At 38.0% G+C, this 27,948-nt stretch overlaps 1 protein-coding gene across 1 annotated transcript in view; it reads left to right on the top strand.

The window, feature by feature from the left end:
• Window positions 1–27,948, top strand: part of CCDC148 (coiled-coil domain containing 148) — a 278,930-nt gene that overhangs the window by 102,766 nt on the left and 148,216 nt on the right. Inside the window, exons 6-9 of the mRNA XM_047772670.1 lie at window positions 9,123–9,205; window positions 9,411–9,562; window positions 10,685–10,780; window positions 11,114–11,295. Of these exons, the coding sequence (XP_047628626.1) occupies window positions 9,123–9,205; window positions 9,411–9,562; window positions 10,685–10,780; window positions 11,114–11,295 (513 nt within the window). The remainder of the gene's footprint in view (window positions 1–9,122; window positions 9,206–9,410; window positions 9,563–10,684; window positions 10,781–11,113; window positions 11,296–27,948) is intronic.

Below are 27,948 nucleotides of genomic sequence, written 5' to 3'. Positions count from 1 at the left end.
ATGGTGTTCACTGATGCAGCCTTGAATGTAAAGGCACTGGGGAAAGTGGGTTTTTTTTTGTCTTTTTGTCTTTTTTTTTTTTTGTGGGGGCCATACCCTCAACACATGGAGGTTCCCAGGCTAGGGGTTGAATCGGAGCTGTAGCCACCAGCCACAGCCACAGCAACGCAGGATGTGAGCCTCATCTGCAACCTACACCACAGTTCACAGCAACGCTGGATCCTTACTTAACCCTCTGAGCTATGCCAGGAATCAAACCAGCATCCTCGTGGATGCTAGTTGAGTTCGTTAACCACTGAGCCACAATGGAAACTCCCAGTGGAATTTTTTTTTCATCTTGGCTATTCCACGCCCTTTTTAATGTGTGTATATGTTCTTTTTTAAAATTTTTTATTTTTTTTATGGAATAAAATATATATATTTAAACACAATTACATTCACACAGATTATTATATCATGGATCTTAAGAAACAGATTAAGTGACTCCCTCTGGAGAAGTGGAATGGAAAATATGCTGAGACAAATAAGAAATTTATTCTATACTTTATCCCATTTTGTATGACTTTCATCTTTACTATTTAGTATTATCTATTACATTGCAATTTTTCTTTAAAAATTAGCATTATATTAAAAGTGTGTATATTATGCAACTAAAATTTATAAAGAAAGCCTTATATACCATTAAATATTTTATATAGCATAATAAAAAGAATAACTTAACTGGTAAGAATAACAAAAATAATACACCCTCTGAAAATAAGTAAAATATAAAATGCATAAATTGGTTAAAAAACAGTTAACTATATAAATATGTCCTCATAATTTGTTACATCTTATTGATTCTTCAGTATAGGCCTTATACCATTCTGGGTGATGTGATAAACAAGACATTATAGACCTTACATTGTACCATGGAGAGAAATAGTTATTAATAATATAATTGTAGAACTGTATTATTTAATTGTACAGTTGCATTATTTAATTATAATGATCATAAATTCTTTGATGGAGAGGAAATCAGAATCAGATGTAAGAAGACTTCAGCATTCCAAGAATGATGTCAAATGACCCCCTTCATGGTGGATTATGCCCTTATTTACTATGAGATATATTTCTTCTTCAGAGATTCCTTGTTTGTGTATCAATTGTAGTTTTGGTTTGCAGTTATTCTGAAGCTTTGATATAAAGGTCTATATGTATATGAGATTGATTTAAGTTGTTGTTGTCTTAACTGCAAGTTCGTCTCCAGTGTCCTGCGTTTGTACCCACCTCTTCTCATGATTTCTGATTTTGATGGTATAATTGTGCATGGATGATTTTGTGTCTTTACTGTATATATACCCTTACTGGTGAGCCTTGTCATTTGCGGAATTTTTGTTTCCTGTTGCTGTCTTTTCTTTTCTGCCTAGAGAAGTTCCTTTAGTATGTGTTGTAAGGCTGATTTAGTGTTGCTGAATTCTCTCAACTTTTGCTTATCTGTGAAGGTTTTGATTTCTCCTTCAAATCTGAATGAGAGCCTTGCTGGGTAAAGTAATCTTGGTTGGAGGTTTTTTTCCTTTTATTATGTTAAGTATATCATGCCACTCCCTTCTGGCCAGCAGAGTTTCTGCTAAAAAATCTGCCGATAGCCTTATTGGGGTTCCCTTGTATGTAACTTGTTTCTTTTCCCTAGCTGCTTTCAAGATTTTCTCTTTGTCTTTAATTTTGGTCAGTTTGATTAATATGTGTCTCGGTATATTCCTCCTTGGGTTTATTTTATATGGTTCTCGTTGTGCTTCCTGGATTTGAGTGAGTGGTTCCTTTCCCATGTTAGGGAAGTTTTTGGCTATTATCTCTTGGAATATTTTTTCTGTCCCCTTCTCTCTCTCTTCTCCTTCTGGCACCCCTATAATACAGATGTTGGTGCATTTAACGTTGTCCCAGAGTTCTCTGAGACTCTCTTCATTTGTTTTCAATCTTTTTTCTCTTTTCTGTTCTGCATCAGTAATTTCCACTAATCTGTCCTCCACCTCGCTTATTTGTTCTTCTGCCTCCTGTATTCTGCTGTTGGCTGCTTCTAGTGAATTTTTTATTTCAGTTATTGTATTTTGCATCTCTTCTTGTTTAAGTTTTATATCTTGTATCTCTTTGGTCAGTGTTTCCTCTAAGTTATCCATCTTTGCTTCCAGTTTATTTCCAATGTCCTGCATCATCTTCAGCATCAACAATCTTAAGTCTTTTTCCTGGAGTCTGAGAATCTCCTCCTCGCTTAGCTGATTTTCTGGGATTTTTCCTTTTTCCCTCATCTGAGTTAGAGCTCTCTGTCTTTTCATTTTTATAGGTTTTTGGTGTGGTGACCTTTTTACAGGTTATAGAGTTGTAGCCTCTCTTCCTTCTGGTGTCTGCCCCCTGCCCCCCGTGGCTGAGGTCAGTATGGGGGCTTGCTGTAGGCTTCCTGAAGGGAGGGACTGATCCCTGCCCACTGGTAGGTAGAGTTGATTCCTATCCCTCTGGTGGGTGGGGCTTTGTCTCTGGTTGGGATTAGAGGCAGCTGCATGCCTGAGGGGTCTTTAGGGAGCCTGTTCACTGAGGGGCGGGGCTGTGAATCCCACCTGGATTGTTTGCCCTAGGGCTTCTCAGTGCTGACTGATGGGGTGGGGCCAGATTTTCCCAAAATGGCCACCTCCAGAGAAAGGCAACTGCTGAGTATTCCCAAGAGCTTTGCCTTCAATGTCCTTCCCTCACAACAAGCCACATTCACACCTGTTTTCCCAGGATGTCCTCCAAGAACTGCAGTCAGGTTTGACCCAGATTCCTATGGAGACCTTGCTCTGCCCTGGGACCCAGTGCACATGAAAGTCCGTGTGCGCCTTTTAAGAATTGGGTCTTCGTTTCCTGCAGTCCTGTGGAGCTTCTGCACATAAGCCCCACTGGCCTTCAATGCCAGATGCTCCAGGGGCTCCTTCTCCCAGTGCCAGATCCCCGCATGTGAGGGTTTGATGTGGGGCTCAGAGCTCTCACTCCTGTAGGTGAGTCTCTGTGAACCAGTTAGTTTTCAGTCTGTGGAGCTTCCCACTCTGGAGGTATGGGGTTTATATCATGAAACCGCCCCTCCTACCTCTTGATGTGGCCTCCTCTTTTTCTTCTGGAGTAGGGTATCTTTTTTAAGGTTTCCAGTCCATTTGGGTGGAGATTGTTCAGTCTTTAGTTGTGAATTTTGTTGTTTTTTGTGTGTGTATGTTCTTGAACTAGATAGAAGAGGCATATACACATGATTATGGAAAGTAATTATTTTGGCTGAACTGGAATGACACAAAGACAATGGAAGTAAGGAACAGTCAAGTAGTAATAACTTTAATGTCCTGAAAGTTGTAGGGCTGAATATTGGACAAAAAGAAGAATTCTAAGACAATTTTCTGTGTTATTCTAGAATGGAGGCTAATTCCAATGTGTGTTCAGTGAAATTACAAATGAATAGTGATAGGAAGAAAGTTTGAGAAATGGCTAGATTTATGGAGAATTTAGAGACCACCAGAAAATCAGGAGTTTAAGCTCTATCACTATCTCTCAACATTTGAAATCTACATTTCCTTTTAAGGAAAGATTATAAATAAAATACCCTTATACATGACCATAAGAGAATCCATTTGAGTATCTCCTGTCCCAGAAGGTAGGGGCCTCCAATGACATCTGACTTTTGCTGGGTAAGGTGTTAGTAGGTAATATGTTAATTAAGTACTTTGCATGCTTTCTTTCATTTAATCCTTACAATAACCATGCAGAGTAGGTATCCTTGTTATCCCCATTTTACAGATAAGAATCTTGAGGTTCAGATAATTAAAGTTTTTGCATAAGGTAAATCAGCTAGTTTATACAGAGTCGGTAATGAATCACTTGCCTTAAACTCCTGTGCTCCATGACCTTAGAACTGAGCGACTTTTTCTTTTTTCTACAAGGTTCCATTCACATCACCTGAGACCTAAATGGTCTAGCTGTGCTAGGAAAAAAAAAGATTTATGAAACCTTAATTCTAGGAAATCTGTAGTAAAAAAATTAGATTAAAATTTTTCAAAATGTGAAATTACATTTTATATTTAAATTTATAAAATTATATTCACTGCTATTCAAACTACATCCCTCGAAGATCTTGATATGCTGTCCCAGGAGCACTTGCTTCATTCTTTCAGAGTGACAGGTTTAGAGATTTAGGAGGAAGTAATTCATATTAGCCATGTTGTTAAGAATTACAATTATTTTATTTATTTATTTATTTATTTTTAGGGCCGCACCCATGGCATATGGAGGTTCCCAGGCTAGGGGTCTAATCGGAGCTATAGCCACCAGCCTATGCTACAGCCACAGCAACGCCAAATCCAAATCCAAGCCTCGTCTGTAACCTACAACACAGCTCATGGCAATGCCAAATCCTTAACCCACTGAGCAAGACCAGAGATCGAACCTGCAACCTCATCGTTCCTAGCTAGATTCATTTCCACTTCACCACAATGGGAACTCCCCATTATTATTTTTTTTAAATAAGAAATTTGGAATAATAAAGTTTAGAGTGTTTATTTATGAGCCTTACAATAGTGTCTGTTAGGAATGTATGTGGTCTCTTGCTCACAATTTTAGTTTTACTGCATTGTTTTAAAAGTATCACCTTTATACAGAGAATATCATGGGGTTTTACCGACAATTAAATATTGTCTGGAAAAGTGTCTTTAAAGGTGAAATTGAGACCAGTATTCATAATGGGTGACTCAGACCCTCTGAGAATTCCCTGAGTTCACTCCTTAGCCAGCAGTTGTGAGATTTCCTTCTCTGCTTTCTGGTACACAGCTTGGGGCAGGCTTTTATAAGAGAGAAGCAGATCAAATAGCTAGTCTAAGGTACTTCATACTTCATCTCCTTTTTGGGACATCTCAATGCCTTTTAGCATAATCAAGTTCCTAAGAAGTCCTGCACTGTGGAAACTTGGCTGATTTTGTATAGTTCACCATTTCCCAGATTCCCCTAGTATCTCGTTGATGTTTCTATTTTATAGGACACAATTTGGAAAAACTTTGCCTGCATTTACAAGCTAGTCCCACAGTCTTGTAGTACTTGCTTCTGGATTTTGTTAGGCAATTAAGACAATTAGAGAAATTGGCTGGTCTTGTCTGATAGGTCAAGATTGTTAATATAGGAAGTCAAGATGGAGCTTGCTAAAACTATTACATGCACAGTAGCAGGTTAATGTCTTCTCCTGTTGGTTTCCACTTCTCCTGTTGGTTTCTAGGTTCTACCATGGCTTTCTGGATGCCGAAAAATATAAGTGGGCTGGGCTAGATGGTTTATAAGTGCTATGATTTTGTTTTTAAAAAATCCATTACGAAATAACTTTTGGGTTTACTCCACTATTATGCAGCTATTCTTTGTGTAAGTTTCCAATGTAATCTCCTTGTTTTTTTTTTTTTTTGTCTTTTTATCATTTTTCTTGGGCCGCTCCCGTGGCATATGGAGGTTCCCAGGCTAGGGGTCGAATCGGAGCTGTAGCCACTGGCCTACGCCAGAGCCACAGCAACGCGGGATCCAAGCTGCGTCTGCGAACCACACCACAGCTCACGGCAACACCGGATCGTTAACCCACTGAGCAAGGGCAGGGACTGAACCTGCAACCTCATGCTTCCTAGTCGGATTCGTTAACCACTGCACCACGACGGGAACTCCACTTCTTTTTAATGACTTTTACTTTTTCCATTATATTTGGCTTACAGTGTTCTGTCAGTTTTCTACTATACAGCAAAGTGACCCAGTCACACACACACACACACACACACACACACATATATATACATTATTTTTCTCACATTATCCTCCATCATATTATATCACAAATGATCAGATATAGTTCCCTATGCTCTATAGCAGCAGCTCATTCCTTATCCACTTCAAATGCAAATAGTTTGCATCTATTAACCCCAAATTCCCAGTCTATCCCCCTCCCTCCCCCTCCCCCTTGGCAACCACAAGTCTGTTCTCCAAGTCCATGCATTGCTTTTCTGTGGAAAGGTTCATTTGTGCCGTACATTAGATTCCAGATATAAGTGATATCATATGGTATTTGTCTTTGTCTTTCTGACTTACTTCACTTAGTATGAAAGTCTCTGGTTCCATCCATGTTTCTGCAAATGGCATTATTTTTTCTTCTTTATGGCTGAATAGTATTCCATTGTGTATATTACCACATATTCTTTTTTTTTTTTTTTTTTGCTATTTCTTTGGGCCGCTCCCGTGGCATATGGAGATTCCCAGGCTAGGGGTCTAATGGGAGCTGTAGCCGCCGGCCTATGCCACAGCCACAGCAATGCGGGATCCGAGCCGCATCTGCAACCTACACCACAGCTCACGGCAACGCCGGATCGTTAACCCACTGAGCAAGGGCAGGGACCGGACCCGCAACCTCATGGTTCCTAATCGGATTCGTTAACCACTGCGCCACGACGGGAACTCCAACCACATATTCTTAATCCATTCATCTGTCAGTGGACATTTAGGTTGTTTCCATGTCTTGGCTATTGTGAATAGTGCTGCAATGAACATACAGGTGCATGTATCTTTTTCAAGGATAGTTTTGTCCAGGTATATGCCCAAGAGTGGGATTTCTGGGTCATATGGTAATTCTATATTTAGTTTTCTGAGGTACTGCCATACTGTTTTCCATAGTGGTTGTATCAATTTACATTTTAACCAACAGTGTAGGAGGGTACCCTTTTCTAAATACCCTCTCCAACACTTGTTATTTGTTGACTTATTAATGATGGCCATTCTGACAGGTGTGAGGTGGTACCTCATAGTAGTTTCTACAGATTCAGTGCAATCCCTATCAAATTATCTATGATGTTTTTCACAGAATTAGAACAAAGGATCCAAAAATTTATATGGAATCATGAAAGACCCAGAATTGCCACAGCAATGCTGAGGAACAAAAACCAAGCAGGAGGCATAACTGTCCCAGATTTCAGGCAATATTACAAAGCTAAGTAATCAAGATGTGTGGTACTGGTACAAAAACAGACATACAGACCAATGGAACAGAATAGAGAACCCAGAAATAAAGCCAGATACCTACAGTCAATTAATCTTCAACAAAGGAGGCAAGAATATAAAATGGGAAAAAGACAGTTTTTTCAGCAAGTGGTTCTGGGAAAACTGGACAGCCACATGTAAATCAATGAAATTAGTCCACACCCTCACACCATGCACAAAAATAAACTCAAAATGGCTTATAAGATTTAAACTTAAAACCAGACACCATCAAGCTTCTAGAGGAGAACATAGGCAAAAGCATTCTCTGACATCAACTGTACAAATGTTTTCTTAGGTTAGTCTCCCAAGGCAACAGAAATAAAAGCAAAAATAAACCAGTGGGACCTAATCAAAATGACAAGATTTTGCACAGCAAAGGAAACCATAAAAAAAAAAAAAAAAAAAGACAACCTACGGAATGGGAGAAAATAGTTTCAAAGGATGCAACTGACAAAGGCTTAATCTCTAAAATATACAAATAGCTTATACAACTCAACAGCAAAAAAACCAACAACCCAATTGAAAAATGGGCAAAAGACCTGAATAGACATTTCTCCAAAGATGATATACAGATGGCCAACAAGCACATGAAAAAAATACTCAATATTTCTAATTATTAGAGAAATGCAAATCCAATGTAATCTTAAAGTACTTCTGACTAAAACTTCATGCTAGAAAAATAGTTAAGTGTCATCTACAGGAGGACCCCTCCTTTATACATACAAAAACCCTGTCCTCTGCATGTGAATTGGTTTAGAAGATGATAGCATATATGTAAAATAGAGTACTATGCAGCCTCTAAGATTAATTATAATGATGAAAATTATTTAGAAATATCTTTAAATTATTATTCAAAAACCCCTATATAAAATGGTGAACATGCCATAACTGCAACTATTTAAAATATTCATGCATATAGACAAGGGCTAGAAACTTATTTGCAAAAATTAAAATAGTTATTGTATTAAATTGTTGTAATGTTGCTGTTTATATATTTTAATTTTAAATATTGTATTTTAACAAATCATAATAAATACAAACTTTTTATTATTTCATTAAACCTGTCATACATAAGGGATAGGCTGTAATATTTGTAGATGTCCATTTAGAGCTGGTTATAGTTTTATTTTAAAAATGACTATACTTAATACAGTAAAAGATTCTATATACTTTTCCTCCCTTTTCAGTAGGTCAGGACCTCATTATCTCTGAGCTTTTTATTTTATTAACTTTTTAAATTTTTTGGTATTCCCACAGCACTCAGAAATTCCTAGGCCAGGGATTGAATCTATGCCACAGCAGTGACAAGAGCCACAACAGTGACACCATCAAATCCTTAACTGCTAGGCCACCAAGAAACTCCTCTCTGAGCTTTTTAAATAACCTCCTTGGTTTGCCTGATTCCCTCCTCTTCATCTCTCATTTTTATTGATCAGTCTTCCTTCTAGCCCATTCTCCATCTTGTTGCCTTGGAAATCTTTCTGAAACATAGAGCTGAGCTGGTGTGGTCAGCTTAACATGACTCAGTGGCTTTCCAGTGACCTGAGCTCTCTCTCTCTACTTTTGAAATAGTGTACCAAGTACAAGCCTTGCTTTCGCTCTTATTTCTTCTGGAGTATCCATCTAAGCTTCTGTCTATCAAGTTCCTAGTCTAGCAAGTTCCTAGTCCATGTTAAGAATTTGGTATGTGATCTGAATTAATAGACAGGTGAATAAAACCACATTGGGGGAATTCCCATTGTGGCTCAGCAGGTTAAGAACATGATACTGTCTCTGTGAGAATGGAGGTTCAATCCCTGACCTCATTCAATGGGTTAAGGATCCAGCAATCTGCAGTGTAGGTCATAGATGCTGCTCAAATCCGGTGTTGCTGTGGCTGTGGCATGGCTGGCAGGTGCAGCTCAGATTCGACCCCTAGCCTGGGAACTTCCCTATGCTGCAGGTGTGACTATAAAAAGGAAACAAACAAACAAGAAGCCCATATTAGACTGAATATTTCTATGGCTAGTTGTTTTTTAAAACTACATATATGTTTATGATTGTAAAAGAATTGATTGAGATAATGTCTATTTCAGATGTAAAATAGAATCTGAAATAAAATCCTTTCTCAATGAAGAGAACATTGGAAATGAATGTCTTTCTGACCTTATGAATTTTGGTAAGTTTTTTCTGATCCTATATTTAAAGAGTAGTTTCATCTTAAAGATCAAAGTAGGCCATTCATTTCATGTTCTTTTAATATTAACTGCTGTTTGTTTGTTTTTTTCTAAAGGAATCCAAAAATAAATCTGTATCCTATTGACCTGTTCTTGAAGAAACTTAAAAATAATGTATTGCTTTGATTTACTCTTATTTTACCATAGAACAAGAGTTATCAGAACAAGGGTGTGCATATCTTAAAAATGTGATACATCCTATTCAGCAATTGAGAGCAGATCTAAAATACAGACAGTGTCACATTTCTCAGCATCCCCACTCCCATAGTGAGTTTAACTCCTTGAAGGTACTGGAAGAGGTCAGTATATTTTCTTTACTTTTAATAGTGTAATATTTTTATTTTCATCCCAATTGGAACAGTTTGAGATGAGAAACATGTATGTCTTGTGTATTTAAATAGAAGGTATAGCAAATTTTATCTACTTGCTATCTACCTGAATCTGTCTAAGCGTGCTCATTTCTTGCCTAGAATGTTACAATGACCTCATCACCACCCCTTCTTCCAGTGTATTCTGAGATTCTACCTTAAGTGAAGGAGGTCATGTCAATCTCTCAGGGCTCCTATTAGTCCACAATTCCTACCTGCACATCCAGCCCCTTCTCCACCTCTTCAGTCTCATTACCTACCTGAGGCCCTCCTTTTCCTACTAGACCTTGTCACATTGGTGCTGGCCTTCTTTCTATTCCTCACATTATGCCAGACTCCTTCCTGTCTCAAGGCCTTGCACTGGCTATTTCTTCTGTCTCAATGATGGCTCTTTTTGTCATTTTGGTGTTTGCTTAAAGTTCCTCTCCTCTGAGAGGCCCGTCTTGATCATCCATCTATCCAGATGACCCACAGTCCCTATTACCTCACCTACCTCATCATAAGTAGGTGAGGTAATAGGGCAATCTTACTACTTTTGTATTAATTTCTTGAGTACCTCTCCTGACTAGCATAAGCTCCATTATCATTGTTGCATTAGACGTAGACTTTTAGGTGATTTTTCCTACTTTATTTTTCAGTTATTCTGTAGCGTTGTCATGTTTTCATAAATAGTAATTAAAAACAAACATTAAGAATCCATGCCCAGCTGGCAATTAGAAGCATGGATACAAAGAAAGGGAGGGGCAATTGAAGCAGAAGCAATCTGGGAAGCTTTCTGTTTTATCACAACCAAAATTCAAATGTGTCTGCAGAGCTATGACTGAGCCCTTTTTGAGGTTATATATTGAGAAGCCCCTTTAAGCTCCATGTTTCTGATGGGTACTACTTGGTTGCGGCATCTCTTGAACAGTCTTCCATAGGTCCTCAAAGGGACTTTCCCTTACCTAAGTTGTCATTACTTATTGGTTTTTGAGAAAAATTCTTGGGATTTTAAATATGAATATTAGATAAATCACAGTAAGTTGCATATTGCTTGTTCTCAATGTCCTGTAGGTTGACTTCGTGAAGAAACAATTGAAAGCTGTCTTTGAAAGTCTTAAGCTAGAGCAACAGAAAATAGAAAATAGTATTTCAGACTGGAGTGTGAAAGTAAGTACAATACAGATAGTAATTTATCAGAGTTCCCATCATGGCTCAGTGGAAACAAATCTGACTAGCATCCATGAGGACACAGGTTCAATCCCTGGCCTCGCTCAATGGGTTAAGGATCTGGTGTTGCTGTGAGCTGTGGTGTAGGTTGAAGACACGGCTTGGATCTGGCATTGCTGTGGCTGTGGTGTAGGCTGGCAGCTACAGCTCCAATTCAACCCCAAGCCTGGGAGCCTCCATATGCCGTGGGTACCTCCCTAAAAAAAAAAAAAAAAAAAAGCAATTTTTCAATTTGTCATCTACATGAAATAAAAGTCATCTAATTTTATTCAGATAGCAGATCATTCTTCAGAAGAAAGAAGTAATCTGCTCAGTGAGCTGCCCATGGAATTGGAAGCTTTGGAATGTCCATACCCTGATTTGAAATCTTCAATCCTTAATGGGTTCCGTGACTTTACAGAGAAATATCAAAAGAAACTTCAAGTTCTTGATCGGCAGTTAGAAGATATATACAGGTAATAAGATAAAACTACTTAAATTACACAGATTTTTGTTTCCAAATTTTTATTTTTGTTAGGGATCACTATATTTCTGATTTACTGTTTTCACAGATACTTTGTGATTAGAATATAGTCTGTCAATAATGCTTAGATTGACTATGTTGAACAAAGAGATTTTTTTTTTCTCCAAGGTAATTTCCCTGAAGTAATGGTTTTAAAATTTTTTTTATAAGGTTGAAATTTGATGAAAATATCCCTCTTATTTATCTCTTTACTATACAGGTAAGAAATAGTTTTCAAACATGAACTTTTGATAACTGTGAATTTTCATTTTAAGATGTGAAGCTCCTCTTCAGTGGAAATTTACAAATCAGTAGTAATTTATTACAATGGAAAATATGCCCATGGAATTATGTTACTTGTAATCTACAGTAATTCTGTCCTATAGTGAACACAAAGTATGTTTTATAATTTTTTTTTGAAAATGCACTTTTAAAATTGAAGTTCAGTTGATTTATAATATAGTATTAGTTTTAGGTATACAGCAGAATGACTCATACATATATATTTTTTTTTTCAGATTATTTCCCATTATAGGTTATATTGAATATAGTTCCCTGTGCTATTGAGCAAATCTTTGTCACTTAGCTATTTTATGTGTAGTAGTGTGTATCTGTTAATCCCATACTCCTAACTGATCCCTCTTCCTCTCCCTTTCCCCTTTGGTAACTATAAGTTTGTTTTCTATGTCTATAGTCTGGGTTTTTTTTTTGGGTAAATAGATTCATTTGTATTATTTTTTTACATTGTAAGTGATATCATATGATATTTATCTATCTCTGATTTACTTCATATAGTATAATAAGCCCTAGGTCCACCCATGTTGCTACAAATGACACTTTGTAAGTGCACTTTGACTCTATCCTGAGAATGACAGTCCTCTGCTGAATGACAACTATAATGTTAAGTAATTTAAAATTCAGTTTTGTCAGGGTCGTCTTCTCTAGTGTAAATTCCGTATTCAAATTCATTTAATGAACAAACCTGGAAATGCCACTCTGGTTCAGATCAATAGCCTACTTCATGTAGTCTTCTGTATATGAAGTTCCTGGGGAACGTTTTGCTAGGAAAACATGCTCTTCACTCTATTATATTGACCTCAAAAATTTCCCTGAAGAATATACGTTTAAAAAGAAAGGAAAACTATTGAAAGGACACATTTACAGTAAATTAGAAGTAAAAGGCTATTCCTTTGAAATTAAAGAAGATGAATGTGACAAATACTAGTATTTCTTACATTTCTTAATGAATTGCTTGTGAACAAAGTGCTTCTATGTGAAATTACTATTGTTAAGAAACAAATAACAAGGGAAATCTTACATCCTACCAAGAATAGTTCTTTGGTAGCTTCTTGATCCCGACTCTTCAGTGACAGCTCCTCCGTGTCTCAGCACACTCAGAAAGACAATCCTAGGCGAAGTCTGAGTCTCTCCTGACCTGATGCTTTCTTACGCCTCTGTGGTGACGGTCACGTGTTCCTCCTGGGCAGACACGTTTTTGGTCTCCTGAGAGCCTCCTCCCTCCCTGCCTTGCTGTCTTCCTTGCTTCCCGCCTTGTAATAAGGCTGAGAAAAAAAATTAATAATGTATCACTTATAGTTGTTGATTGATTAATTACGCTTTAACTGAAACTCAGTTGCAGTGAAATATTAACTATGCATTAGTCTCTAATTTGTAAAATCAACATCCTCTCTCTCCTCCTCATCCCTCCTCATCCTTGTTAAAGAGATTTTAAACTTACCAAGCAAGTAAGAGAGGGTTTTTTGTCTTTGCTTTGTTTTTCGTTTTTAGTAATTAGACTGATTGTGGCTGTGGCTGTGAGGAAGGTCATCAGCTGTGTCCCCTTTAAGCAAGTCGGCTGCCCCATGACCTTTCCTCCCAGATGGCATCTTGTCCCCTCTGGAAAACTGGCTGAGACTGTGGTGTTTCTAGGTTAACAGCTCCTAAGCATGGAGACGTTTACTTTAGCAGTCTGTAGTGGCTTCCTTGCACTAGGATCTTTTCTTTACAGCCCTCTTTTTTACCTTTGCTTTAATCTCAACTCAGTTTCTGCTCTTCCTTTGTGAAAACCTGTGCCTCTCAGAAAAGGTTGAGATTCACAGCTCCATTGCCATTACTGAAGATTAAATAGAGAATAAGATGGACATTTAGCACATGCTAAGATTTCTGCAGAAAGGAGAAACACTGAGGAGAAAATGCTGAGAGAGGCTTGATGTAGGAAATAAAATGCACTATGGAGTTTGAGGAATGGTTAGGGTTAAGGCAGAAAAGTGGTAGTGAGGATGTTCTGAGAAGGGATATTAAGTGATTAGGCTGTAAACCCACTGAAGAAGTAATTAATTAGCAATATTTGTATCCTTAGTACTCAGCACATCCTGGCACATAGCAGCTTTTAAATAAATGATTGTGCAATTAAGTTGAATTAAAGGTGAAAACAATGAAGGTGAGAGTGGCATGGCATGTTATGGGAGTGGTAGGGATCTACTTTGGAGAATATAGGTTCATAAATTCTAGTTTAATAGCCTGCTTGCCACATATAATTATTCAGAATAAATTCTTTACAGTAATGCCATATTTTTCTTGATGAATATTTATTGGGTAATCCTTAATATAATGATCTCTGCTAAGCTCCTTGGTAGGAGGTTCAACAGACAGACTAGAGTAGAATGTGGCCTTGCCTCTGAGAAGGCATGGAATATTGAGGGGAAACAACATATACACATGTATCCTGACCAAGTGAAAATGACATACAAATGTCAACTGAAGAGACTATTTTATAAATATTCTGGCAGTGAATGATGAAGCACTGATAAAGTTGAATGAGATTTCAGAAATAGTCTTACTGAGGGGAAAGAGATTTAAGTGGATAATTTTGAGTAAATATGGAGGTGGTGGGCATCAGAGATCAGTGGCTAGTGGGGAGTAAAACATGTAAATATACTATTCTAATTAGTGTAGTGAATTGTATATTCAACTATAATTTTTTTTTCTTTTTTGAGCTCAGTCTGCAGCATATGGAAGTTCTCAGGCTAGGGGTCGCATCAGAGCTGCAGCTGCGGTCCTACGCCACAGCCACAGCAATGCAGGATCCAAGTTGCATCAGCAGCCTACACCACAGCTCACGTCAACACTGGATCCTTAATGCACTGAGTGAGGCCAGGGATTGAAATCTTATCCTCACAGACAGTATGTTGAGTTCTTAACTTGCTGAGCCACAACGGGAACTTATCTGCCATTATTTTGATATGGCCGTTTCCCCTTTTGGTTCTAGTTATTAGGCCTTGGGAAAATTCACATAGATTGTGTACATATTTGTGCATACCCGCACAAGTGAGTATGTGTATATTTTAAACAGATGCCTGATGCTATGATGCAAGAAGGCTGAAAAATCAGGGGGACCTTTCTTAATTATAAGACATTTTCATTGGGCTAAAGGCAGTGGAAATCATGGTTAATCTCAAGATTTATATATTCTAATACCCTGTATGTTGTAGCAGCTTTCCAGTTTGGGTTGCATTGTCTCCATCCCCAGATCCAAATGTAGGCCCTGTTTGGGAGCATGCACCAGTCAGCAACCTCATTGCCCCAGGCCACAGCGATGAGCTTGGGGTGGTCCAAATCAAGGCACAGCTCAGAACTGTTGTTAGATACTTGTTTTTTCTTCTCTGTGGATCTACCTCAAAGTATATAGCTATGGTTGCTGCCGGCAACTGTCTTGTGAATGAAGGAAAACAGCACCCAAGACAAGGACAGAATCCAGATAATCAGGGGAAAGCTGAGCTGGTACCCTGTTTGAACTGTTTGGGAAGCCAACCTCACTGCTGAATTTTCAAAGGCAATTAGTCCATACTAATGTCTTAGACCAGTATGAGAATAAAATTCCTAATTTTATGCAATAGTTAATTTGATTTCACAATATCCATGACTCATGAACTTAGTCTGTCAATTTAATACAGTTGCAATTGAAGAATTATTAAATAGTATTCCAAATTTTATTAGGAAGATTAAATTTGTAAAAACACCCAAACTTTCAAAAATAAAGAAAAACTGGGGGTGAGGGAGTGGTGAAATTTGCACAGCCAAATATAGATATATATATTTTAATATCAAAATAAATTAGAAAGTTTTATGTCTGTGTAATATGTAATAGATCAGTGAAACAAGATAGAAATACAGAAAACAGAAAATATCTGTAATAATTTTATTTATTATAAAGGTAAAATTTTTATTATTTTAATTTTTTGGGTCTTTTGTTGTTATTGTTGTTGTTTTGTCTTTTAGGGCTGCACCTGAGGCTTGTGGAGGTTCCCAAGCTAGGGGTCCATTTGGAGCTGGAGCTGCTGGCCAATGCCAGAGCCAGAGCAACATGGGATCTGAGCCGTGTCTGCAACCTACACCACAGCTCATGGCAACACCAGATCCTTAACCCACTGAGCGAGGCCAGGGATCGAACCCTCGTTCTCGTGGATGCTAGTTGGGTTCGTTAACCGCTGACCCACGATGGGAATTCCTAAAATTTTTATACTCTGAGGGAAAGACTGGATTATTTATATGATAGCACTAAATAACAGGCAATTAAAAAATAAAGTTAGAGCTCTTTCTTATTCCATATGACTCCAGATCAATAAGCTCCAGGTGCCTTAAAAGTAAAGAAGAAAAAAAAAATCATAAAAGAATTAGATAAAAATAAAAAAAAAAATTAAGTAATTTTGGAGTGGACAAAACCCTTTAAGACATGTTACCTGCAGTAAAAACCATAAAGAAAAAATTTAAATAAATGAAATGACATAAGCATTTAATAAAATCTAACAGGATGTTTTTTTCAGGCAAGTTTTAAATCCTTAAAGAATCAGTAGGGACTTCCAATTTTCAGTCCAGCAAGTAAAGAGCTTAGAATATGCTGCTCTACTCTAAGGAGGAGGAGAAAGTTGAACAAACTGGAAAATCAACAACTCTTCTTAACTTTGTAAGAAATAAGGTCACAGGGCAAACCACGGCCCCCCAGATTGGAGCCATAGGTGATAGAAACACAGATTACCTGAGAAGAGCAGAAGGCTTCACAGGAGCTAAAGCTGGGGTAGGAAAACACGGACTGCTGTCGAGGAAGTCGGGGAAGCTGAGTGTGAGAGCTAAAACTCTGAGAGCTAAACGCTCTAAGGGGCCACAGTCATGGGGCCCCCACATTGTTGTGTGTTTTACCTCAAGGAGTTCTACTAGGTACCACAATAGATATCTGAGAAAAATCCCCTCAAGACCTCTGGCAGGGGGAGGGGAAAATGAACCATTCTGTACTACTCCAGAGCATTCTCTTCTTAACAAAGCCTGCCCTCAAGAGAAACTATTTTATCAGAGCCTAAACTGCTGCAAGTGTTATTAGAACCTAACCTACCTGGGGGCAGGAAATAAGGAAATATCCTAGTCCAGCTAGCCTTCCATGTGGGGGAAAGGAAATACTCAACTCCAGCCATCCTGTTGTGCCAAACGGGAGAAAACTGAGAAGGACTGGTGAAGTTCATGGTTCCCAGATTTTCAACTGCACAGAGAGTCAGTGCCCCAACCCCTCCCACCCTCCTCCTCCTTTTTTTTTGGTCGTCTTTTTAGGGCTAGGGGTCAAATCAGAGCTGCAGCCACTGGCCTATGCCACAGCCACAGCAATGTGGGATCCGAGCCATATCTGAGGCCTACATCACAGCTCATGGTGACCCTGGACCCTTAACCCACTGAGTGAGGTCAGGGACTGAGGCTGCATCCTCATGGATACTGATAGGGACAGAGTAGGGTAATTATGCAGGTAGTTGTAGAAGTCCCAATAAGGGACCATAGATAGGGAGGGAAACCTAGGAGACTTTGAGAGGCCACCATAAGTTAATAACTGCTCAAGAGGGCCATGAAAACAAGGCAGAGCCTCCTTGCTTGCCTACTTGTGTCTCTCACAACTGTTCTATCTTAATAAATCTATTTCTTGCCTATCACTTTGTCTCTCGCTGAATTCTTTCTGTGCTGAGGCACAGAGAACCTGAACCTCAGAAGTCCAGACACTGAGTGAGTGATTCTAACTTTAAAACTGTGGGTTCATATCTCAATCTGGGTTTAGGCTGGGTTCGAGCCCTAGCACATGGGTTCAAGTCCCAATATGGGTTCTGCCTAGGTTCAGGCCATTAGTGCGGTCAGCTTCAGTACTAGTTGGGTTTGTTACCACTGAGCCATGACAGGAACTTCCCACCCTCCTCCATGTTGTTAAAGGGTTAACTGTATACTTGAATATATCGTAATTTATTTTTAGTTATTAATTGTAGTAGCTAAAGTTTAAGGAAAAGAATCTTAATATCAACAGAGACTAGTTTTATAGATTATTGTACCACAATACATTGTATTATTTTCCAGATTAAAAACAACAACAACAACAATATAACTCCATATATATATATATGGAGTTCCCATTGTGGCTCAGTGTGTTAAAGACCTGACATTGTCTCTGTAAGGATGTGATTCAATCCCTGGCCTCACTCATTGGGTTAAAGGTCTGGCATTGCTACAAGCTGTGGCATAGGTCACAGATATGACTTGGATCCAGCATTGCTGTGGCTGTAGTACAGGCCAGCAGCTGCAGCTCTGATTTGACCCCTAGGCAAGGGACTTCCGTATGCTGCAAGTGCAGCTGTAAAAAGAAAAACGAAATGTGAATACTTAGCAGTCACTTATGCAAAACACCCTCCAAGGGTTATGGTTAGGTTGTGATATAAGGTTAAGCAAACCTTGTGCACAATGTACAGTACACATTGTGTAAAACAGGAAAAGTAAACACGTACCCTCCCTCTCTCATGTACACATACATATATTGCCTTTATGTGTCTGAAAAAATATGCAAAAAATCGATAACATTTATTGCCTTTGGTGATGGGAGCCAGATGCCTGGGGATGGGGGGGGGGGGGTGTGTGAAGGAGAATTTTTATTGTTACGGTCCCTTTTATTATACCTTTTGAATTTTGAAGCCTGTGTGTATATTACCAATTCAAAAAGAAGGCATTTTAAGGAAAAAAAATAATGGTAAAGATTAAATGACAAATGGGAAATGTTGGCAAATAGACACAAAAATTAAAATTGCTAACATATAAAGACACTTGGCCAGTTAATTGATTGACGAACAGTCAGGAGAGAAAAGGACCATAGACAGGGAGGGGAGTAGAAATTATGCTCAAAGAAGAGAGGGTGAGGGTGGGACATTTAGAGCCTGGTAGCCAGCTTTAAAACTTCTGATTTTACTCTGAGTGACATGGGAAGCTATTGGAAGCAGAAGTGTGAGGAAGTGTGCAGAGTGGCAGGACCTAACTAACTTATGTTTAAGCAGGAGCACTTTGGCAGCTGTGTTTAAGATGGAGGAAAGGGAGTTCCCGTCGTGGCGCAGTGGTTAATGAATCCGACTAGGACCCATGAGGTTGCGGGTTCGATCCCTGCCCTTGCTCAGTGGGTTAAGGATCCGGCGTTGCCGTGGGCTGTGGTGTAGGTTGCAGACGTGGCTCGGATCCCGCGTTGCTGTGGCTCTGGCGTGGGCCGGTGGCTGCAGCTCCGATTGGACCCCTAGCCTGGGAACCTCCATATGCCGCGGGAGCGGCCCAAGACCAAGAAATAGCAAAAAGACCAAAAAAAAAAAAAAAAGATGGAGGAAAGGCGGGGCAAGAAAAAATAGAACCTTTAAGAAGTTATTAAAACAAAACAACAAAAACCACGTGAGAGATAATGGTGGCCTGCATCAGGAAGTCAAGGTGGTATGAAATAGTCAGCTTTTGGACACATTTTAAATGTAGATCCAACAGTGTCTGCTGATGGATTTAATTAGGCATGTGAAAAAAAGAACAACAAAAGAAAGTCCAAAATTGGGGGTGGAGCAACTGGAAGGATGACATTCCATCAACTGAGATGGGAAGATTGTAAGCAAAGCAGAGGTTGGCTGTGGGGGGAAAATCAGGTGTTCCCGGTTTGGACACAATGAGTTTGATGCTATCACATGTCCAAATACAGACTTAGTGAAGGCAGTCAGTTATATGAGTCCAGAGTTTAGCAGAGAAATTGAAGCTGGAGATCCATGGTTGTGAGTCACCGGCGTGAAATTGGATGTCATTGCCAAGATAGTGAGTGAAGGACAAAGGAGTGGATCAAAGACTAATTCCTTGGGTCTGCTGGCATTACAGTGTCAGCAAGAAGAGGGGAAACCAAAGGACACTAAGGAAGGGTCTGTGAGATATGGAGAAAACAGAGAGAGTATGCTGGGAAAGCAAGGGAAGTGGGAGGCACTGTGAGTTGAGGAGGGGTGATCCACTGAGTAAATTTTACTAAGTCAAATAAAATAAGACTGATGGTTGATTGTTGGCTCTACGTGGAGATCATTGGTGACAATTTTCACCGAAGAAGTAGAAACAAATGCCTGACTGGGTTGCATTTGAGTGAATCAAAGGAAACAGTTAAAGGCAATGAGCATAGATAACTCTTTTGAGAAATGTTTATGTAAAGGAGAGCAAGAGTAGGGCCAGACTTTGATGTTGTTGTTATGTCTTTTGTTTTGCTTAAAGTGGGGCAAATATCAGTCTGTTTGATGCTGATGAAAATAATCCAGTAATGGGATTTAGTACACAAATGGAGGAATAAGCACAGATGGTTAATCTATTTACAATAGCGGGTGGGGGTACAGCATATATTTTCAGATTCTGGGAGGTAAATTGATGTCATGGTGGCAGCCTGTGGGGACCTCTGGATATAATTGTAAATACAAATGACAGAGCAATTTATGAAAACCTCTCTACACAGCAAAGCAATGAAAAATTTAAAAACACTCTGATTTTTACCTATAAAATAGTAAAACACAGAAGAAGTCTATCCAAGATTAGTAAGATGGGACAAATGGGCATTTTTATACATGATTAGTGTATAAACTCTTTTGGAAGGCAATCGGCAATATTTCTTTTTTTTTATTTGAATGTTTTATTTTTTATTACTCAATGAATTTATTACATTTATAGTTGTACAATGATCATCACAATCCAATTTTATTGGATTTCCATCCCACAACCCCAGCACACCCTCCCACCCCCCCAAACTATCTCCTTTGAAAACCGTAAGTTTTTCGAAGTCTGTGAGTCAGTATCTGTTCTGCAAAGAAGTTCAGTCTGTCCTTTTTTCAGATTCCACATTCAGTGAAAGCATTTGATATTGGTGTCTCATTGTCTGACTTCACTTAGCATAATAATTTCTAGGTGCATCCATGTTGCTAAAAATGCCAATATTTCATTCCTTTTAATTAATGGCTGAGTAATATTCTATTGTGTTTATGTACCACATCTTCTTGATCCACTCCTCTGTCGATGGACATTTAGGTTGTTTACATGTCTTGGCTATTAAAAATTGTGCTGCAATAAACATCGGAGTACACATGTCTTTTCGAGTCATGGTTTTCTCTGGATAGATGCCCATCAAATATGTTTTTAAAGGTAAATACTCTTTCTCTCTTTAAAAATAATCTTGAAATAATCATAAAAGTGAAATTAATAGTTGGCTTCAAGGATGTTCAGTATTATTTTTCTTTGTTTAGTGATAGCAAAATTTTCCAAACAACTGAATCGCCAACAAATGGGGGATTAGCTTTATCAATTATGATATAGCCACACAATGGAATGCCACACTGTCATTAATAATTGTTAAAGAATTTTTAGTGACAAAGGTAGTTGCAATAAGTTGCCATGTAATTAAAATTCAGACCACCAAATAGTTTACATAACATGAATTCTCTCTCTCTTTTTTCTTCTTTCCCTCTGAAAGTATTACATCCATTTAGCCACAGGAAAAAAGACTGGAAGGTTATCTACCCAAGTAAATTATAACAATAGTAATTCCCAGTTTGCAACAGTAGAAATAATTTTGGCATACATACTCTTTCTATTTTGTAAAGCAAAAAATACAGTTTTTTTTTTTTTTTAAATCTAATTTAGGAGTTCCCATCATGGCACAGCAGAAACAAATCTGACTAGTATCCATGAGGATACGGGTTCGATCCCTGGCCTCACTCAGTGGGTGGGGGATCCGGTGTTGCTGTGAGCTGTAGTGTAGGCCAGCAGCTGTAGCTTTGATTCAGCCCCTAGACTGGAAACTTCTACATGCCTCATGTGCGGCCCTAAAAAGCACACACACACAAAAAAAATTTAAGTCAAAGAGAGGAAAGAAGAGACCATTGATATTTATTGAGTACCTGTTACATGATATGACATGTACATATGAACATGTAATTTAAGTCCTCAATACACCCTATTTAAAAAGCTTTCTTTTGCAGATTTATTTTTCCACTGCAGATGTAGGAGAGCAATTGCTCCAAAGTTTCTGAACTAGTAGATAGCTGAGCATGAATAGGTTTCTTCTACACATCTGAATGGAAAGCTTCCCCCCAACACCACACCACTTCAGGCATGTATATGTACCAGGATGTTCGTAAATTGAGTTGACTACTAGAGCAGTGCTGTTTAATAGAAGTATGATGTGAGCCACATACATTATTTAAAAATTTTTAATTAATTATTTTAAAATATTTGTAGGAGTTCCCATTGTGGCGCAGTGGTTAACAAATCTGACTAGGAACCATGAGGTTGTGGGTTCGTTCCCTGGCCTTGCTCAGTGGGTTAAGGATCCGGTATTGCCGTGAGCTGTGGTGTAGGTCACAGATGTGGCTCGGATCCCGAGTTGCTGTGGCTCTGGTGTAGGCCAGCAGCTACAGCTCTGATTGGACCCCTAGCCTGGAAAACTCCATATGCTGCCGGAAGTGGTCCTAGAAAAGGCAAAAAGACAAAAAAAAATTTTTAAAGACTGGAGTTCCCTGGTGACCTAGAGGGTAAGGATTCAGCGTTATCACTGCTGTGTGGTTCATTGCCTCTGCTGTGGCTCGGGTTCAGTCCCTGGCCCAGGAACTTCGCATGTAGTGTGCAAGGCCAAAATAAATAAAAATGAAATATATTGAAATAATGTATTTTAACTTAATAGTGGCAAAATATTGTGATTTCAACATATAATCAATATTTTAAATTATTAATTAGATATATGTATTATTGAAGTACAGTTGATTTACAGTGATTTAATTTCTGCTATACTGCAAAGTGATTCAGTTTATATGTATATTTACCTACATTCTTTTTTATGTATTTTTCCATTATAGGTTATCACAGGATATTGAATACACTTCCCTGTGCTATACAGTAGGACCTTGTTATTTATCCATTCCATATGTAATAGTTTGCATCTGCTAATCCCAAACTTTCAATCCATCGCTCCCCAGCTCCCCTTTCCTGATGGCAACCACAAGTCTGTTCTCTATGTCTGTGAATATACCTCTTTTTCTTAGATAAGTTCATTTGTGTCATATTTTAGATTCCATGTATAAGTGATGTTATATGTTATTTGTCTTTCTCTTTCTGACTTCATTTAGTATGATAATCTCTAGGTCCATCCATGTTGGTGCAAGTGGCACTATTTCATTCTTTTTTATGGCTGAGTGGTATTCCAGTGTTCATCTGTCACTGGACATTTAGGTTATTTCCATGTCTTGGCTATTGTGAATAGTGCTGTTATGAACACAGTGGTGCATGTATTGTTTTGAATTGTAATTTTATCTGAATATATGCCCAAGAGTGGGATTGCTAGGTCATACAGTCGTTCCATCTTTAGTTTTCTGAGGAACCTCCATACCATTCACCATAGTGACTGTACTAATTTTCCCTCCAGCATTTGTTGTTTGCAGACTTTTTTTTCTCCCCTCCTACCATGCCCCACCAGTGCCCTTTCTTGGAACCCAAGCATGGGTGTTCACTCCTAGACCCCAGGACTTGGCAGAGACCCCTCCTGATGTCAAAGGTTGAGGGTCAAAGAACATAGCTTCCCAGCATACTCCCTGAGAAGTACAGCAAACACAGTGATGCCAAGAGTTTGCACTCCTTCCCACCTCACCTCCTCTGTGTGTCACTAGTGTCAACTAAAAAAATATACACGATCTAAAAGTTGAGAGTTATGTTTTATTCGAGGAACAATGTTAGGACTTCAAGTTCAGGAGGCAGCTTCTCAAGTAACCCTGGGAAAACGGCTCCAAGGAGGTGAGGGTAGTGCTCGGATATATCTATAGACTTTTTAATGATGGCCAGTCTGACTAGAGTGAGGTGGTATCTCATTGTAGTTTTCATCTGCATTTCCAAGGAGATACATTACATTCTTTCTTCATATATAGTCCTTCAAACCTGGTTTGCGTTTCACACTCCAGCACACCTGAATTGGGACTGGCTGCCTTTCAAGTGCTGAAATAGCCACTTGTGGCTAGTGGCTACTATCTTGGACAACACAGCTTTAAAGGATATTGTCTTTAGCTAAAAAATATGTATTTTTTAAAAAATTGACTGCAGTTGAACCTATTTATTTATTCAGTGTGTTTGTGAAGCTATTTAGATTCTATTTGAGCTGTATTTCATTAGTAACATGAAGACAAGTTTAATTGCTTGTTTTAGACTCAGATGAGATTGTGGCTTTAATTTCCTAACATTTGGGTGAATTAATCATACAGATGAGACATAATTGTCTGATGCTCCATTGGCTCTGTCAGATCTGAAGCCAATATGTGGCAAAAGCTACTGAGTGATAGCAAGTAATTTCTACTCTATTGTTTGATAGGTATATTAAATTTTATAATGTTGGTTCATAATTATTACTCTATTATTTTATGAGATCTGAATCTGAATGCTATTTAAAATTCACAATGAATGATTTTAAGTTTGTCCCTCTGTGTGTACATTCCTAAGACCCAGTAGTTTTATATTTTTTCAACTAAACTATTTCAATTTACCCTAGTTATTAATAACTTTCAAAATAACTAGTTAGTAGCCTATGGACTTTTCCTTATATATATTTTTTCTCTCTTAATATAGGAATAATTACATTTATTAGAGAAAATTTTTTTTGAGTTGAGACAACCAAGGAGAAGAAACTAAGAGTTTATCTAAGTTTCTAACACCCAGTGAGATTCTCTGGTAATATTTTGTATAGTTCAAATATGTGTATATTGTTCACAAAAATAAAAAATACATTATCCATTGCTTTCCAGTTTGTGAACTGGATCCAATATTATTGATTTTTTAAAATAAATGTTTACTAATTTGTGTTCTAGATCACTGTATTAGATATTCTTACAACACATTTTTTATTGCATGATAGTATTATGATACATGATTGTAATCCAGCCGCACAAATTTAACCCATTTCCTGATTTTATAAAATTGTGTGTTTATTATGTATTTTGTTATTTGTTTTAAAACCTTGGAATAAAATAACTTTTGTCACTATACTTTGAGTAATCCCATGATTAGTCCTCTAAGATGAATTTCTAGAATGGAATTGCTGTGTCAAAAGAGCATGAAAAATTCTAAGGCTCTTGAGTGTATTGTCATATTGCCTTCCCAGAAAGTAGAAATAATTTATACCTCTTTTTTTTTTTCCTTTTTTCTTTTTGCAGCTGCACCTGTGGCACAGGGAAGTTTTTGGGCTAGGGGTAGAATTGGAACTACAGCTGAGGGCTACACCACAGCCATGGCAACACAGGATCTGAGACACATCTGCAGCTATGCCACAGCTTATGACAATGCCAGATCCTTAACCCACTGAGCAAGGCCAGAGATTGAACCCGCATCCTCACAGAGACAATGTTGGATCTTTAATCTGCTGAGCCACAATAGGAACTCCTATACTTTTTTTTTTATTTAATTTTTATTTTATATTGGAATATAGTTGATTTACAATGTGTTAATTTACACTCTCATCAACAGACTTTCTATCATTTGGTTCATCTTGTGGACTCATTCATCAGAGCATTAGCTATTGCTACCATGTGTGAATATCACCAGTGTTTTGTTCATATTCTTTCTCTCTCTTTTTCAATATATGTCTATATAGTTAGCTCTAACACTATTTTTATGTTAGAATTTGCAAAAAAATAAAAAAGATGAAAGGTGAAATAGAAAAAAGCCAGCATCAGAAACCAGCATTCAAGAAACAGTGAGTATTCTCACATGATTTTCTTTCTTTTTTTAAAAATTGAAGTATGGTTGATGTATAATATTGTGTTAGTTTCAGATATACAACAAAGTGACTCAGTTATACATATAAATACATACACACATAAATAATTGAAAAATATATGTATATATATTAAATTCTTTTCCATTTAAGTTATTACAAGATATTAAATATAGTTCCCTGAGGTATATAGTAAATCCTTGTTGATTATCTCTTTTATATGTAGTAGTGTGTACTCCTTGTTTATCCCTCCCCACCCTTACCCATTGGTAACCATAAGTTTGTTTTCTATGTCTTTCACATGATTTTCTTTTAAAAAAAAATGTTTGAATAAACACATACTTATGCCTGTGACTGTTACTTGATGAATTCAGGATAGAAGAAAGGGAGGGACTGGAGCTTAATAAACAACTGACATTTGCTTGCTTGATGAAGGTATAAGAACTATAAAAGGTCCTTAATTAGCAGGTGGCATTTTTCTATGATAAGGTAGTCATCTCAGAATTTCTGGAAAGGAGTTCCCTGATGGCCTAGCGATTAAGGACTTGGCATTGTCACTGTTGTGGTTCAGGTTCGATCCCTGGCTTGGGAACTTCCACATGCTGCAGGCACAGCCCAATAAAAAACAAACAAACAAACAAACAAAAAACCCCACAAAAACCACTTTGGATAGTTTCAGTGCCTGGGCATGTCTGGACTCAGTTTCTACATTTCTGGGCTGGGCTGGTTGTATGTCAGGGGTGGTTAGTAAGGGGAGAAGTCCTCAGAAACAGGAGCATAATTATTTAAACACTAGGGTCTTCACTTAGTCATATTGGTTACATGACCCACTCAAACACCATCTTTGGTCACAGCAACTCCCGTTTTCTCCTGGCATATTTCAACATGAGTTGTCCAACCTTACCTGGAAGTTTACATTTCTTTTTTTTTTTTTCTGCTATTTCTTGGGCTGCTCCCGCGGCATATGGAGGTTCCCAGGCTAGGGGTCGAATCGGAGCTGTAGCCACCGGCCTACGCCAGAGCCACAGCAACTCGGGATCCGAGCAGCATCTGCAACCTACACCACAGCTCACGGCAACGCCGGATCGTTAACCCACTGAGCAGGGGCAGGGACCGAACCCGCAACCTCATGGTTCCTAGTCGGATTCGTTAACCACTGCGCCACGACGGGAACTCCAGGAAGTTTACATTTCTTATGAGGCGGTAATAAGTAAGGACTGTGATTTATTTTATTTATTATCATATCTTCCATAGCTTTCTCTTAAGATAAATACATCATTGAAAATACTTAATTATTTTATGGTCTTAAACCGAAAGCCTCATTTGGTGATTGTTCAACTTACTTTGGGATTGTTGTGGGGAAAAGTGTATTGTATTTTATTAATATTTATTTATTAATTTATTTTCCACTGTACAGCATGGGGATCAAGTTACACATACATGTATACATAATTTTTCCTCCCATTGTTGTGTTGTGATGTAAGTATCTAGATATAGTTCTCAATGCTACACAGCAGGATCTCATTGCAAATCCATTCCAAAAGCAATTGTTTGCAGCCGTTAATATTTTAAATTCTCTGACCTAAGTGGAATACATTTTACCAAGGGGAAAAAAATGGGTCCAATTTCTGCAAGATATCCCTAAAACCCATCTCAGATATTTGTTTTGCTTAATTAGTAACTCAATCTGTGTCTTTATTTTATGTTATGTTTGTTAAATGTCTTTGTGAAAAGTATGTCTAGGAATATTCAATGGCTATAGCTTTCTAGTTCAGCAATCATTATTGTTAGCATCATTGCAGCCCACAACTGCCTTCTTGTTATAATGGTTTCACCTAGGAACTACACAGTGTAATGGTGTATGGCTACATTTTTAATACTTCAGGAGACTGAAAAGTCAGGGTTTTACAGGCTGGAGTGAGTCATTTATGAGAGGGGGTTTTTGTTCTTCTCTGGGTATGAAATCAAATTAATCTTGAGCAAATCAGATTGGAGAAAATGAAAACATAGCAGCTTGCCAGATTTGTGTCTAGAACAATTGATAACATATTATTTTTTAACCTGAATGATACAGATAAAATTTGTTATTAAAATAATAAAATCTCGGTAGCTATAAGCAAAGACAAGATTAAAATGTCTAGGGACAAGATTGTCAAATTTTGACATGAGAGAAATTATAATACCTATTTTATACATCAAATCAATTGTTATTAAGGTTTTCCTACTCCTTATGCCTCAAGGTCCAACTGCAGATAAATATAATCCTTTAAGGAAACCATGTCATTAGAACTGAGACTATGAAGAATGAGTAATGTAAGAAATCACAATCGCCACACTCACAGCCTTATGTTTATGTGCCGCATGAACATTGTTAATATCTAAAAAATAACAAATTGAGAAAGAGAACCATCACTCTTCTATTCCAGTCTTACGATTTCTTAATGATTGCTAGTAATTGGTTTGCAGTGATATTATAAGTGTTTTTATGTGGCAGTTAAGATTTCAGAAGCCCTCATGATG

The sequence above is a fragment of the Phacochoerus africanus genome, chromosome 3 (assembly GCF_016906955.1).
Source record: "Phacochoerus africanus isolate WHEZ1 chromosome 3, ROS_Pafr_v1, whole genome shotgun sequence".
Taxonomy (NCBI): domain Eukaryota; kingdom Metazoa; phylum Chordata; class Mammalia; order Artiodactyla; family Suidae; genus Phacochoerus; species Phacochoerus africanus.
The sequence above is the reverse complement of the archived record's forward strand: the minus strand, read 5'-3'. Positions and strand labels throughout refer to the sequence as shown.